Source organism: Cyphomyrmex costatus, unplaced genomic scaffold, assembly GCF_001594065.2.
Source record: "Cyphomyrmex costatus isolate MS0001 unplaced genomic scaffold, Ccosl1.0 scaffold273, whole genome shotgun sequence".
Taxonomy (NCBI): Eukaryota; Metazoa; Arthropoda; class Insecta; order Hymenoptera; family Formicidae; genus Cyphomyrmex; species Cyphomyrmex costatus.
Window position 1 is genome coordinate 360385 of NW_017276833.1, and position 17102 is coordinate 377486.

The 17102-nt window shown below is 31.1% G+C and overlaps 2 protein-coding genes across 5 annotated transcripts in view; one reads left to right on the forward strand and one right to left on the reverse strand.

The window, feature by feature from the left end:
- Positions 1-10980, reverse strand: part of Syx1A (syntaxin 1A) — a 36097-nt gene extending 25117 nt beyond the window's left edge. For all 4 annotated transcript variants that reach the window (XR_001940737.1, XR_001940736.1, XM_018540949.1 and 1 more), the window contains exon 1: positions 10533-10980. Coding sequence is in view for 2 of the 4 variants with exons in the window: in XM_018540949.1 (XP_018396451.1) it covers positions 10533-10565 (33 nt within the window). In the remaining 2 variants the exon portion in view is untranslated. The remainder of the gene's footprint in view (positions 1-10532) is intronic.
- A 1609-nt stretch (positions 10981-12589) lies between these two features.
- On the forward strand, positions 12590-16714 carry LOC108774730 (elongation factor Tu, mitochondrial). Its single transcript, XM_018540900.1, has 6 exons — positions 12590-12689; positions 12899-12948; positions 14618-14777; positions 14847-15154; positions 15231-15892; positions 15968-16714. Exons 1-6 carry the CDS (start codon positions 12653-12655, stop codon positions 16158-16160), a joined length of 1410 nt encoding a protein of 469 aa, XP_018396402.1. The 5' UTR covers positions 12590-12652; the 3' UTR covers positions 16161-16714.
- The last annotated feature ends 388 nt before the right edge of the window (positions 16715-17102 follow it).

A 17102-nucleotide genomic window follows, 5' to 3' on the forward strand; every position in this document is an offset into this window, starting at 1 on the left:
ATACCCATTCGATGGAGATCCGTTTCGACGGTCGATGGAATCACATCTACAACAGTAAGACAGGAAACGGAACTCTCTTTGAGACGTTGCTGCACGTGTGGCCACCATTGGTGGTCATTGCAACTCTCATGCCGAGTGCCCGAGCACGAGGTGATGTCGGCCGCGTACATGTCACGCACTTCGCACAGGGTGCTGTGTTCGCGCGGTTTCGACTGATAGAGGACACGCTCCGTCTGCCGGCAAACGGTTCGGCCCTTAGCGGTAGAAGCGATCGATTGTCCCTCGGGTTCATCTCTGGGTCGCCCAAAAGCGCTCATTTCTCTGCTTTATATCCGTTTGAATCGCTTTAATCTGACTTGGTCAGAACCTAGCTGTTGATCTTTATGGTCTGCTCGGGACGAGGGGTTGGATCCTATTTCCGATACTGTCTAGATTGTTAGAATCGGCAATCGGTACCAACTTTTCTCTTGTTATCAATTAATCTTGATATAAATCAAGAGGCGCTCGTCACGTCTACTAGCCGAGTGTTATCACACGAGGTACAGCACCTTTTGTGTCCACGACGAAATGATAGTTAGGGCGTATGGCTGAGTCAATTTTAAACGTGATTTTGTTTAAATCAGAGGTGATGAACTCGATACGATCGATTACGTCTTCTATCGTGTGGGGCTTAACCCTTGTTCGGCAACAACCGTGTGTTTCGCAGTACTCGTCGACGTGTGGTGTTGATTCCACCGACCGAAATGGAAATCCTATCGTGGGTTTTGTAAACCCGGAAAACGACAGTGTCGCGCGAAAGACTTTGAAAAAATTATAGTCCGCGCGCGATTATAGTGTACTATTCGCGAGTGTTTTACGCGAGTGACCAGTGCGAGAGGATGTCAACCCAAATCTGAGAGGAGGAGGAGGACCGGGAGAGGCATCGGGCACCGGTGGAGCAACCTTGCGGTAAATATTATTTTTTACTTATGTAAAATCGATATCTCTGCTCAATTTATTCTTAAATTGTTTTACTTTACAATAATTTAAAAATACTAGTATTTAATTAAAAAAAAAGGATTGCTTTAAAATTTGAAATTTTATAATAATGTTCTTAAGATCCTTTTATAAAATTTATAATTATGTTTTAATTTGGATTATATATTTTTTTGTTACAGAATCATCGTAGCGACGTTGCAGATGTAACTCTGCTGTTGCGCATCGGATCGGTGAGTGATAAATCAATGTTCTTATTGAGGTAATGGATGTATGGTAATTTTATCAATATATTATTTATACTTAGATACACAAGCATATATCAATTTAATAATAGTAATATACAAATTTAATAGTTGAGAACTTAATATTCCATACATCCATTGCCTTAAAATGGATAAGTTTTAACAGATTAGGATCAACTTAATCTTGGATGCTTCTTATTTATTGTTGAATATAATTGTGCGTATAATTTATGTGCATACGAATATGTTCGAATGCATATAAATTTTGTATGAAAGCGAAATTTTTTAAGAAATTAGGAATACCATGAGGATATAATAGATTATTTATTCACTCTTATATTGTGATCATTTAATATTTTTTTATTAATATTGAATCTAAGTACATAAAAATTGATTGAATTTTTACGTTTATTAGTTGAAAATATACAATCATATATTTTTTTAAAAATATGAACATATAATTAAACGTAAGTTAAGAGATTAAATGAAGCTATAAAAGATTAAAATATGTTCATTTTTTTACAGTTATTTAAATTGACTCATGGTATTCTCTTATATGATTAAATAGAAAAAAAAGTAAAGAAAATCTTGGAATACAAAAAATAGAATGATAGAAAATAGTAATATAAATATAATAAAAAAATAGAAAATGTATATTAATAAAATATAGATAAAAACGGGGAGATGAATATACATTAAATTAATTAAGATTGAGAGAAATAAAAAGAATAAAATATTTATATATATTTTATATATTTTAAATAAAAATCTGGTAAAATAAAAAGGAAATAAAAAAAAATGGTTAAAGTTATTACCTATATTAATAAAAATTGTGACGCTTGAATTATCTCAATCATGAAAATTGAATTGGAGTGTTACAAATGTTGTTTTATTACTTTTCCCATCCATCCCATTCCAAACAATTATCTAAGATTAAGTTTTGTAAAAATTAGTGCGAAAAAGCATATGCATATAAAAAGATTTTGTTTTCGAAGTAATTTTATCTATTGCTGCTTAATTCATAGTCGTACGTTTTGTGAAATAATAAAACATTTTAATATTGAACAGTATATATTTCATATAATTCATTTTGCTTTTTGATATAAATCGTTTTTTGATTTCTAATTATTATTATTATTTATCTCACCGCACTAACTTTAGCCTAAACTTTTATAACTTATCCATATGTAGTAATTGGTAACTTATACCAGTTAAAGTAGTAATATGACGTCAGATTCAATTTACGTCGCATTATAAAATAAAATAAGAATTTTATTTAATAACTGTTATAAAACTGTAATAAAATTTGCGTCACTTGATTTCGATTTAATTATTATATAAAAAAATAATTATAATAAATTATAATTACTAAAAAAAAGTATTTATATTGACACTATTCAGGGAAATTTATCATCCTTATCGAATCTTACGTCATTTTTCTGAATTTTTCATCTCCGCATGCTTTTGAGATGAAATTCAGTAACGAATCGCTCGAATCGATGAAAATGAGCCTTAGTATCAGATAGTAATTCATTAAATAATTTTTCTTTATTTATTTTTAAATTAATATTTTTTTTTCGTTTTATAAATTTTAGGTCAAAAATAAATCTTAATTTCATAATATTCACGATGGAGTTTTTTTTAATCATAATCAGAGCTTCAATATAAAGATTTTTTTTAATTTGCATTTATTTTTAATAGGATAAATATATTTTAATAAATATAGATACAATTTTAGTTACACAGAAACGCGAATAAAGAATAGATGCAAAATTGAATCGTATTATAGTATATTGTTAACAATTTATTTTCGTTTAGTATAATTATAATTTCATTAATATGATGGCTCTTCGCGACGCGTCCGTGTTTCGCGCATCAAATAAAAGCGTAAAAATTTTACGCTTATTGTCGTTGACGATAGTCAACAGGTAAAAAGAAGTTTCATTCTTTTATGTCGATTCTGGCATTCGAAGCCAGAAACTATTGGCCGAGATCATCAAAAAGGTGGGTTCAATTCGGCCAGAAGAAAGAAGAGGATCTATACAAGGTAGGTTGGTGTGTAACACCAATCAAGGTTATAAAGGTAAATATGTAAGTAAATGTCTTAGCGTCGAGACGCTATCGTATCTCTTGATATTTGGGAGGGTGACTTTCGGGAGGGCAAAATTGCTCGCAATCTAAATTGCGATTTCTTAAATTTCTTATTTGTTCTTTTCTTATTCGTTTAGTATCGCGCTCAGGTTATCCCGTCTATTTATAGGCGAATAGGCACGAAAAAATACGGGTAGGTAAGACAATAGGTATATGGATAGGTAAAGTACAAATCTCTTTCTAATTAATAAACTATATATAGGTAGGAAAATATAAGTCCCCATTTCGTTTCACACATAATGCGCAAGATGTATAATTTTATCCTTGTCATTTACCGAATATACTAAAGAAGGATGAAATAATACATCATGCGCAACATATGTGAAACTAAACCACCCATAGGTATCATATAATACTTGATAATTGGAAAGAAGGACAAAATTGAATAAAACTTCAAATTTTATTCAATTTTATCAGCATTCTGTTCCAATTAGCAAATATCGAAATGATCTAAATTAATTTTGTATTTTATTGTATTTTTAGGTGTATCGAAATAAAATTTTTTTGTAAAATAGGTGTAATTTATGTAACGCGTTAACGTGATAATTGTGATTTGTATTGTAAACAAATGTTTATATTATTGGATACGCAATGTAAAATTTATGTGAACTTTGTCCAGATAAACGCCATCAAATTTACTTTTGTAATTTTTCATATAATTATTACTAATAACTTATATGTTTATTAGACTATTAAGGTAATATATTATATGTATCGGATTTAAATATCCTGTATTTAATAGCATTTATCTTGACTTAGTAAACCAATTTGTTACTTCACTGATGTAAATTACACGAAATCGACGAAACATATGATAATAAGAATTGTTGATTGATCTAAAGATTTTGGGGCACATATATAATTTTAAAACATATTTTAATTTAAATTTTATTTTGAATATTAAAAAGTCATTAATAATTTTTTTTTATATGCAAAGGTCTCGTTATTGTATCTCGCGTCAGATAGTTATCTGTGAATGCGTGGTTTATACCGATGAAATTATTTTCATAATGGAGAATTATTCTTATCGTTGTTTTTTGTAAAATCTTTATAAAGTCTATTTGCATGGTTCCGTTGGAGATTCTTGTTGTAAGATTGGAATTAATCCGGAAGGTTTGTAAGCTGTTCTCGGGAATAATAATTTTGCCAATGAGTCAATTACATTTATATTATCTATACATTTTAAAATCAAGTTACGAAATGAATTCAGTGTAGCATATTTTGAAATACAATTGTCTTCGCTTTCTTAATTCTACTAAATGTTCTTCCATTAGTAATCATACTAGTAACAATACTAAACTTCAATATTATATGTAATATGATTGTTTAAATTGAAAAATCACATTAAGTAAATTAATTTAAATTTTATACAAATAATTTACTTCATTTTATTACTTATACTTTAATGAAAATGTGGTTACGAATGTATATACTTAATTCTCTATCTGTTAATTGTTTTAAAAATTATTTTCAGGTATTGGACATCCCCCGTCATTCTAAGATATTAATTAATTTAATAATTGCAGCTTATATGTGTATATATCTATGTTTGTAATAAAATGCATGTATTATAAGATTATATTTAACAAATTTTGATTTTTGTCGACTTAGATAAACCAAAATGCTTTGTACTCTTTCAATAATGTTATTGTAAATATATGAATTTGATTAAAAATGTGTGGATGCAAAAAATTCGAGATAAGTCGAATGGGTACCCTCATATTAGCGGGATTATAATAATTAAAATGTTTAGACATACAGAAATATGTATTGGAAATATTATCAAATTTTAGATAATAATTATTTCAATATGAAAATAATTCTTTAAAATCCCACTATTATTGGGTTCGGCTTATCTCGAATAGTTGGTACCCGAGAAACTTTGTACCCACACATATAAAAGATTACAGTAATACGTGTATTTTATTATTATTAAATATATTCCTTCGTAACTACTATTTCATAAGAAAATAATTCTATCCATTTCATTTTCAATAAAAGATGATTTTTAGTAATGGCAGAACATATTTTTTTAATTACAAAATTTAATACAATATTAAAAGTGCGATGAAAATGATAAATGACACGCTGCCAAAATTATCGCATAAACAGTGTTGAGAAAATTCCAGATTCATACCTGTAACAAAATCTTGTAACGAGATCCGTTGGTGTTTGACGGATTGCTTAATTTTTCTTTGCAAAGATTTTACGACGTAGAAACGGAATACATTAAATTCGCTTCCTACTATGAAGGTTTTTCTTCTTTGTATCGGATATTAACCGGCGCACCACAACATAAATCTATCAAATTTCATTAGATTATACTTAATAAATTTTATAATAATAAATCAACATTAAAAATAAAAAAAATATGATTCAATTATCGTGAATATTTCATTCTATTTTTTATTATTTCAATAACCATTGATCTACTAAAATTTTGTGTTATCATACGTATTTTCGACGTTTTCGTGTCCACATTAACATTTTTTAATTATGCTCATTTTTAATGTATTTTAAACAGCACTTATAATTGTATATATTATTGTATATTTTAAATAATTCTTACTATTGTATATTATTATTGTAATATAATACTGTTATTGTAATATTATTATTGTATTACAATACTGTTATTGTAATATAAATATAATTATTTTGTATTATAATTATTGTATTAAATTGAATAAAGAATTATATTATATAATTAAAGATTGTATTTATTAGAAAATTGTATTCAAAAATGTATGTACCTATATAAAATAAAATAATTAAAAATTAAAATAGAAATAAAAAAAGAAAACAACATAAATACTTACCCGCAAAAACAGGCTGTTATATTTACAATGGCCCGTTTTTTGCGAATGAGTATATTAATAGAAAGAAAAGAGGACCGACGATAAAATCGGCGGGGGTGGTGGAGGGCCTCTAGCTCGTTTTTGCTAAGTTACATCTTAAATTATCATCTTAATACTAATAGCGAAAATATAATATAATTTATTTATTTATGTTTAATAATTAAATTATATTCGCTAATAATAACCAGCGGTTGACTCATATTATCTATCACGTATTGTTATAATTCACATGTTAAATTTGTTATAACTTAATGAGTCGTTTTTCCAAAACTTGATAATTTTGTGATAGCTTTTATTCTTTTTTAAATTAACAATATATAATTGGAAAAGTTTGAAGTGTATTCAAAGTCTTTATAATTATAGCTAATTATAGAATCTTTAAATACACTTACATTAGTAATTATATTTGGTAAAAACGAGCTGTAAATCTGCATAAAAAAACGTAACTTCTATTTTTATGTAAACGCGCATTATTTAAGATAAAATTCGCATTAACTTAATTATTTGTTGTTACCCACGCATTTCACCGAACGCACTCGGACGCACACGAGGTGTAAATCCGACCGTGTAACCTCTCTGTGGTACACCTCGGATAATGCTAATACCGGCGGTAACATTTTTAGAAATTTTCAAAGAAAAGGCTACACAATACATTACTCACTTACAAATCATTCAGTGAAAAAATTGTAGTATAATAATAAAAAATTTTAAAAAGAAAATATTAAACTTCACTTACAATTAAAGACATTTGTTATGGCTGTAAAAAGTTTTTTCGCTTCGCAACCGTTCTTCGCGGAGAGATATATGAAATTTGAGTTTGGTTTTTTTAACGCTTATTTTAAGTGTCTTTAATTTTGTTCAGTAGTTACATGCAAACTTCAAGATAAAATAACTTCGTCAAAAAATCGTCGAATCGAAATGTTTAGAAAAGCATTTTAAAGCTTGAAATCTCTACTTTTCAGACTGTAACTTCAGACTGTACTTCAAAAAACGGTTTCACTGATATTTCGTGAAGTTACACAAAAATAAATAAAAGTGCGTTAAACCTAAAAATTTGTTTACGAAATTTGAAAAGTTCCAATGCACGAAATAAAAATTGTGCACAAATGTGGTTTACATCATTCGAAAGAGCGAATCTTTACCTTTAATTTGTTTTTTTTACGAAGCTCCGTACGATTTTTTTTCACCGAGTTATTGTAGTAAAAGGGTCATTTTTGCTTCAACGTTGAATAACTCGGTGAAAAAAAATCGTACGAAGCTTCGTAAAAAAAAAGTAAATTAAAGGTAAAGATTCGCTCTTTCGAGTGATGTAAATCGCATTTGCGTACAATTTTTAGTCCGCCCCATGAAACTCCGCAAATTTCGTAAAAAATTTTGAGATCTGATATATCTTCATTTATGTTTGTGTAACTTCATAAAATCTGCGTGAGACCACTTTTTCAAGTAGCGATCTGAAAAGTAGAGGTTTTTGACGAAGTTATTTTATCTTGAAGTTTGCCTATTTTTGCAGAGTGAAACAGGTGTTGCGTTAATTTTGTTGCCCAGGGTATTTAAAAAACTACTGTAATTGTAATTTGATGACTTTTTCGTTATTGTAAATAGATGATGCGGGGCACGCCGAATGTTTTATTTATTTATAGTAGCTACACAAATCGAAAGAACATATTGTTTCTATGAAGCTTTGAAAATGTTGATGTGCGCATATTATATTTTAAACATAGAATATCCAACACAATGCGCATGCACTTTAGAATTTTTTCAGAGATATCTCTTAAATATTCATTCAAGCCGCGGTACAAAATCTCGTAAGACGTCAACTAAGTATAAAATATATTCACTTTTTAACAAACTAAGATATTGAGGATATTATAGAAAAAGAAAATATTACACAGAAGTAATATTCTTATTCATATATGTATTAACTCAAAATTCAATATACTATTAAAGATTACTTCATTATAATGTGATTACTTTCTGCTTTCCTTATTCATAATGATTAATAATGTATCTGGATTGTACAGTAGATGAGTTATCAATTTTACATGGGCACTGGCCAAAATTGAGTAGTCTCTTCTGCATTGTGCGACAATTCATTGTCTTGATGCAAAATGATGCGCAATCTTGGCCAACTTTGACTAATTTTTTCAAATACAGCCGGCAGGCAATTGTTGTGTACCACTCATTGTCAGTATTAATCGTCGACGATTTTCAAGCACGACAGGCACAATAAAGATCGGTTCTCCTGAAGAACGATGCAATCATTTTCTTCCCAACACTTCTGCCGTGATTCACTTTTGTTGGATGCGGCTCATCTGGGAACACCCACATACGATTGCCGCTTGTTTTCCGGTTCATAACAATAATGATTCGTCACCTACGATGACGTATACCGCTCTGGACCGATCATAGTCATATTTTTTGAGCATCATTTCTTCGCATCATTTGATATACGCCTTTTTTTGGGCCTCCGATATCCAACAAGCACACAATTTTCTGACGCCAAGATTATCATGTAGGATTGTTTTGATTTGATTTCTGTTAAAGTTATTATACTTTTATATATTTTTTAATTCTATGTTATTTGCTTTTTTGACAATTTTAAATTTTCTTTTATGTTTCGACTATTTCATTAAAAAGAAAAAAATTTTTTTAAAGTTTTGCCTCTTAATTTGTCTTTCTACTTCACTATTTGTTTTAAACTAAGGGTCCTTTACTGTATTTATTATTATTTTTGTTTTGATTCGTGTCATACGAATGTTCAATGTCTACGAATGTTTTTATTTCTCTGTAATGCCCATTTCCACAAATGCAGATTAACTTTAATCTCGCTTTAATTTACTCTCCGTCTTTTTCTAGTTATAAAAATTTATAGAAAAAGATAAACAGTAAATTAAACCGAGATTAAAGTTAATCTTTTATTGGTGGAAATTAAAGTGAGTCGTGCGATGGTCTTCCTGCAATAAGTTACGTACAGCATCGACGTTCTATGGAGTGACAGGACGATCCTCACAGGATTCTTTACTGAGTTTTATTCAACCGCGCTTTAAGTCCTACCACTCGTAAACAGTCTTTTGAGATGGTGCTTCGTCGCCAAATGCCGAACGAAGACTCTCAATACATTGTAACGGAATTAGCGACTTCTTAAAAAATCTTAGAAAATCGTCGTGCGAAAATATTCTCGTAATAAATTCATTTTCTTTCAAGAGTGTGTCAACTTCAGACTTCGAATGTGTCTCGCACGACTGAACGAATGAATGCTGGATGCATCAAAGGCAAGTCGGCAAGTGTCATTAAAAGATGAAGTAAAGTTAACATATCAACAGTTTTTATGTGACACAACGTACAATGCCATCTCGCGGAAACTTTCAGAACAACCTACATGTAATAAATAATTATCGAAAATACTTTTCCTTCTCATTCTACGAGATGATGTGTAATAAATAATTGTCGAAAGTATCCGACACGGGAAAGTTTCCTCATTTCGTAGCATATTGCATGGAAATAATACAGCTTTCGTTGAAAAAATGTTGAGGAAACTCGTCAAGGTAGGCGGTACGACTACCGGATATTCAAATCGACCGTCAACTCACTGATTTCGACTTTCAAGTTAAACTCCATAAAGTAAGGTGTGGTGACTCGTGGAGACTTTTCACCGGCGCCGTTCTAACAAAAATGACGTTTCAACTATTGACAAAAAGTGATCCAGTTAACTTTTCCGGTAGGTCGGTGTTTATATCTCGTACCGATCGCGTGAATGAACGTATAGACGTGCCATCCTCATAAACAACCCAGGGGGCGACCTTCGTTGGAAGTGTAGACCCCGCGCGATCTCACGATAATGAATATACATTCTCGGATTCGTCGGTGTGTATATCTAATAAACGAACAAGGTCGACGACAGTCGCCATGGACCCCACCGGCTCGGTGGACCGCTATGCAGCGAGCTACTAACGTCGCGGTCTAATGATTATTCCAAGGTGCGAACACCTGTCAGCTCGGTACGTCGAGGTGGGCCGGGGTGAGCGCCTGTTTCATCCACTGCTTCCACCGGTTAAGCTCTCTCGGCGATTCCTTGGCGGACTGTTTAGACTCGCGATGAGTCCGCGTTTACCGAGTGACACTATTTCATGGTCGTGTCGTAGAGCGTGAGTCACGCGTGCCCAACCACGACGACGACGACGACGACGACGATGATAGAACACGTATGCAGACGATGCAGCTCCGAGCATCGTGTACGAGAGAGAGAGAGAGAGAGAGAGAGAGAGAAAGAGAGACAGACGAACTAGCAAGAGTAGTCACTCACCGCGACGAGGGCTGCTAATCTATCCTTGGTCATGGTGAAGGATGACGAGAAGTTGCGAGTCAGCGGGCGGTGTACGGAGCGACGTATCTAACGGGTAATCCCATTCACGGTTTTATCCATGTACAACATGCACGTCCACTAAAAAACTAAGGGAAACGACGGTCGCACTGACACGGTGAGAGAGGCACCAAGAGGCACGATCGTAAAATCGATACATCCGCGAACTCGCCTGCTTCTGCAGTGCCGTCCCGACGCGGCGCGCACGCGCCGATGACGTCAGCCTCGTCACGCCAAGTACGGATGCCGCGGCGCTGCGCCCCGCGGATGTGTGCCATCAAACGCCCCGTGTCGTCTTGAGGAAGTGTCGAGAAGTAAAGCTGCGAGAGAGAAGAGAGAAGCAGGACCGAGCAACCACTAGAATTGTGAACCCTTAAGTCAGTGGCGTAGTCGGGGGGAGGGGGCCGTGGGGGCATCAGCACCCCCTTCGGAAATTCTGAATTTCGATAATTTTATATAAGAGTGTGTAAAAAATTGTCGAGTCGTAAATGTCAATTTTGTTTTGAGAAAGAAAATTAAATCCTGTTGGGATGGTTCTCGTATTTAATTTCTTGCAAAAATATCGTTTATTATGTATTAAAAATATATCTGTTAATTTTCCTTTGTATTTGGCACGTAAACGAAAATTCGATGAATTACACGGAAGAAAAATGTTGCTGCTAGGTCAACCGCAAAACGTGTTACGAATTTTCGAATTGCAAATTTTTATTAATGCTATTTATATGTTATTTCTGGAAAATTTTAGATCTTTAAATGTAATAGTAAAAAAATTATGACAATTTGTATGCAGCGTCAGCGAAACGTCTAACGCAACATTGCATAATGACATATGTATTTAAATTATATCCTAACTTTTTTGTTATTGAATTTAAAGATCTGAAACTTTCCAGAAAATTTCTTCAAATTAAATTAGAAATTAAATAATTATAGATTAAAAATAATACAAAAAATTAAGAAATTAAAAAAAGAGGCTTAAACTTATTGGCGACTAAAGTGATCAAATTGATGTACAAAATATATGAATCAACATTAATTACATTTTTATTTGACGTGTTTTAAACGTAACTTTTTGTTTATGCTTATACCAAATGCGTCACTAGTATAAAAAAGAAAATTTTAAAAAACTGATTTCTACAGTTCCCCCTCGAAACATTTTTTCTGCTACGCCACTGCCTTAAGTTATATACTTATAATTTATAATCATTACATCTGCGATAGGCGCTAATCCTATATTTTTCCATTTTGTAACTTATTATAATTATTATCGTACTTATATGTTTAAACATTATATAATGGGCTTAATATTTTACATAACAATACAATATTTTTATAAATATCCAATATGTTTATTTAATTTATGTATATTATATATGTATGTAATATATTTATAATATATTTTATAATATATTTATAATATAATGTATGTATAATATATTCACGCATACATACACGCGCGTAATTAATGTTATATGAACAGAAAATATTTAAATTTATGTTTTATATATTTATTTTCCTTCCCATTAATTTTATTTTATTTTGTAATTAATTAAACATTAAATATAGGGAATTTTTTCATATATATTATTTTTTGTTTTGCATATAAAGATCATAATATTTATTTATCATAAAACAATTTTTATTTGTTTTGCCGAAATATATAACACTATAACATTAATGATAATGTCAGAGTGATTCAAATATGAGCAGGTATTGCTTTTAGAGGACCAATCAAAACTGGATATTTTATGGCTAGTCTCTGGGTGCAGTCCACTTGACGGTACAAAATGTTTCGAAGCTTTTGACTGACTAATCAGAAGAAAGATATTATACTAATTGTCCAATCAAAAAATGCTTTGAAGCATTCGTAACATCAAATGGACCGCAGCCTAAACAAGAAGATGTAGGGCTGCGTTCAGAAACACCACTCGAGTGCTCCCGTATATCGTTTTACCCTTGTTGTCCAATCATGTTAAATAAGGACAAGACGATACATGGGAGCACTCGAGTGATGTTCCTGAACACAGCAGACGGATGTAAAGATAATCACACACAACGGATGGAACATGGCATTTATTTCCACAAGGGTGATTTTTAGTCCTGGTAAGTGCAAAATACCTAATAAGATAAGTTCACGATAACGACAGAAATTTAAGGTAAATTTTCGCCAAACATTTCGCACAGCTTTTCTTTATCGAAACATATTTACACTAGTTGGTGTACACGATCCGTTCTTGCAGGAGAAATTAGGTTAAGTACGGATAGTAACAGAGTGCTTGTAAGTTTTCATCATGTAAATCTTTCTGTTTCAGCGTTGAGGCAAACTTTCAAGCAAATTATTTTTGCGAAGCAACTAAAATGTGTAAGTGAACGGTTGTCATGAACAATCTCTTAACTCTCTTTGGACTCTTGGTTCATCAAGATTTTCATGATTCTCAATAATCGCATGATGCTGATTTTACTTTTTCTTCTTTTCTTTTTATAATGCTGATTCTACAACGAGTCGGTGATCGGAAATCTCAAATCTTAACTTGGTCTGATGCCTAATTTCTTTACTGCCAGATAAATTACAGATAACTTTATCTAGGAGATATCTCCCAGAATACAATGGAAATATCTCTTGGAAAAGTTATTTAGAGGTGAAGAAATTGAGCATAAGAGTACAAAGATAGTCGTAATTGAGTTATAAAACATGAGTTATATTCAGAAATCAATGCACACTGTTTTAATTGATCAATTTCTTATATGGCATTAAGTCTTAAAAGATTTAAATAATGATTTATTTTAGAAAGCTGTTAATCGGTGGAGTTGGCTAATAGTCAACTTATATGACTTAAGATTAAGACTGGTTAAAACTTCTGATTGTTAATTTATTGTAGAACTACTATAAGATTTAGCATTACCGATTACTGACTCATTGTAGAATCGGTTCAAGAATTAATTTTTAAATTGTTATTTATGAAAACTTCATTATAACTTAGTGCTGCTTTGATCGATATGTTAACGTATAATAATTTTTAAATAACAAAAACTCCTGTATAATTCAAATATAAACTTGGAAAGAAAAGGGCACTAGGAGTTAAGAGTAGATAACTTTACGCAAACGCTGATATATATCAAGCAAAACTTATTTATTATAATAATTGCACTAGCACAATAATAAATAAATTTTACTGGATATATATCAGCGTTTGCGTAAAGTTATCTGCGCTTAACTTCTAGTGCCCTTTTCTTTCCAAGTTTATATAAATATTTTAATAAAAATTGCAATATTTTTACGTTATATAGATGTTAAAATACATACAGAGTGTGGGATATTTAAATTGTTTAAGCTGTTATCTATAATTACATAACATTTTTTTTAAACCAGCTATGTGTTTATATCAATTGATTAATTTTATTGTGTGCATAAAGGTATGATAGTATGTTTATGGAAAAATTAATGTATACAAGATATTTAATATTTTATATTATAAAATATGTTAAAATAGAACATACTACATCTTGTAAACTGTTTAGTTTTTAATATTTATATCTTAATACTTTTGTATGCAGAATAATATAGAAATTATATTATGTAAAAGAAAAAATCATATTGTTTAAAAAAAGTAGAGGCAACCTCTATTTAACTTTGAAATATCAATTTTTTTGGTTTTATTATTATCAGTCTCCTTACAATCATTTAATCTTTGTTTGAACATATTTTTAATTTAATGGATATTTTTAGGAATAATACTTATAACACTCTAAATGCCTTACTTTGTATATGGTTAGATTTTACTAATTCTTTAATTTCTTTATTTCTTTAATTTATTAATTTTAATTGTTATTAATTTTTCTTAATTAGCATAAATACTTTCATATATTGGCCATCTTCTGGTAATTAATTTTACATTTATTATTATCATGTAAATTATAGATTTCAATATTAGTAGTATATATCGAGATGCAGTCTCACTCGATATAATAAACATAATATAATTTCTTGCTAAATAAATTACATTTAATTTCATATCATGATTTTTTTTTAGCAATGTCAATTGAACAGTCGGCTGTTCCTTCCAACTGTTACCAGTCAGAGATTCTATGCAGAAAAGAAGGTATTTAGCCGCGATAAACCACATTGTAATATAGGTACTATAGGTCATGTAGATCATGGCAAAACCACTCTAACAGCAGCTATTACCAAAGGTATTTGCTTTATTTATAGGATGATTATTTCCATTGTAAAAATATAAACTAACAAAAACTTGTAAATAGTTTTGTCTGAGAAGCATTTAGCAAAAGCTAAAGGATATAGTGAGATTGATAATGCTCCTGAAGAAAAGGCTCGTGGCATTACCATTAATGTCGCACATATTGAATATCAAACAGAAAGTCGTCATTATGGACACACAGATTGCCCAGGCCATGCTGATTATATAAAAAATATGATCACAGGAACTGCTCAAATGGATGGCGCTGTATTGGTTGTTGCTGCCACCGATGGTACAATGCCACAAACTAGAGAGCATTTGCTCCTTGCTAAACAAATTGGTATCCAGCATATTGTTGTGTTTATTAACAAGGTATTTATTAATATAATATAAAAGTAGTAAGGATTAAATAATAAACGTATTCACAATTTTATTTAATTTTTTCAAGATTGATGCTGCTGATTCAGAAATGGTAGAATTGGTAGAAATGGAAATACGAGAGTTGTTTTCTGAAATGGGTTACGACGGCGATAATATTCCAATAGCAAAAGGTAGTGCACTTTGCGCACTTGAAGGGAAAAGTCCTGAAATAGGTTCACAAGCTGTCCTGCAGCTGCTAGAAATGGTAGATAAACATATCCCGACTCCAATGAGAGAACTGGATAAGCCCTTCTTACTTCCGGTAGAGAATGTATATTCTATTCCTGGTAGAGGTACCGTGGTTACCGGTAGACTAGAGCGTGGTAAACTAAAGAAGGGAACGGAATGCGAGTTTATTGGTTATAACAAAGTTTTTAAAAGCACGGTCACAGGTATAGAGATGTTCCATCAAATATTGGAAGAAGCTCACGCCGGGGATCAACTTGGCGCTTTAGTGAGAGGCTTAAAGAGAGACGAAGTAAGAAGAGGCATGATAATGTGTAAACCTGGCTCTATGAAAGCGTACGATCATGTAGAAGCACAAGTGTACTTGTTAAGTAAAGAAGAAGGTGGTAGAAAAAAACCTGTTGCGAATATGATACAATTACAGATGTTCTGTAGAACGTGGGACATTGCAGCACAATGTACGGTAGTGGGAAAGGACTTGGCCATGCCAGGAGAAGATTCCACGTAAGATATTTATTTTTCAAGAATTTTATTATTTTCTACGTTCATTTTTATGTACTCACTATATTTTTACTACAGAATTATACTAAAATTGATAAGACCAATGGTATTGGAAAAGGGACACCGTTTTACATTACGAGATGGAATGGTAACTCTAGGAACTGGTGTAATCACTAACACCCTGAAATCACTTACGGACTCAGAGCGACATGATCTTCTCGAAGGCAAAAAGGCACTACTGAAGAAGGAAAAGAAAGCACAACAAAATTAGACTCGATAAATATTTGTTACAAAATAAAGCAGAATTGTTCTGTGTAATAAATAAAGAAAACATAAATCAGCTTAGTGAAAGTAATAAGATGCGCAAGATATGACCATCATAGATAATACAATAATGATAATAAAAAACGCATTTTACTACATTGTAAATCATATAATTTTATTCATTAACAAAGAACAAATATCAACTCAGTTATTGATACATGTTATTAATATTATACATACACAGGATGACCCACATAAAGTGTTACAAGCTACTATCTCAAAAATATGTGTCAAATGAGAAAAATATGTTCAGACAAAAGTTTTACAACTTCGAGAACAACATTCGAAAGGTTTAGTTATTTGGGCATTTGAGTAATACAAATGTCAGCGATAACTTTCAAGCCTTATAATTTCAATAAGTAATAAACTGAAGGATTACATTAAATTTCATTACCTTGCGCAAGGTAATGAAAATTTAATTTGCCACCCAAGAAAATCGATGTTTCCATCTTGTGTCTCCCTTGAAATCACAAAAATTTATCTGAACATAATTTTTTTGACACACACTTTCAGAGACAATAGCTTGTAACATTTTATTGGACTACCTTGTATGTATTAATAAAGTATTACTTTCATTCCTTCTTCAATTTTTGTGTATCTGTATTAATAGATGTATGAGTAAAGTTTTAAATAAACAAAACATTGGTAAAGTAGATTATACGGATTAACATGAATCTGAGAGCATTATAGCTTCAAAAACAGTTTGATAATTTATTAAAGTTCGTACATCAGTGTGATACAATCTGTTTCAAATAGAACAATGAAACGCTATTAGAAGTATACAAGAATTAAATATACATGTTGTAATGTGTTATTCCCAATTCCTTTCTATGTTAGATATTCAGCAATGTAATTTACATGTAACGTACTTTTTTTCATCAGATTTTTC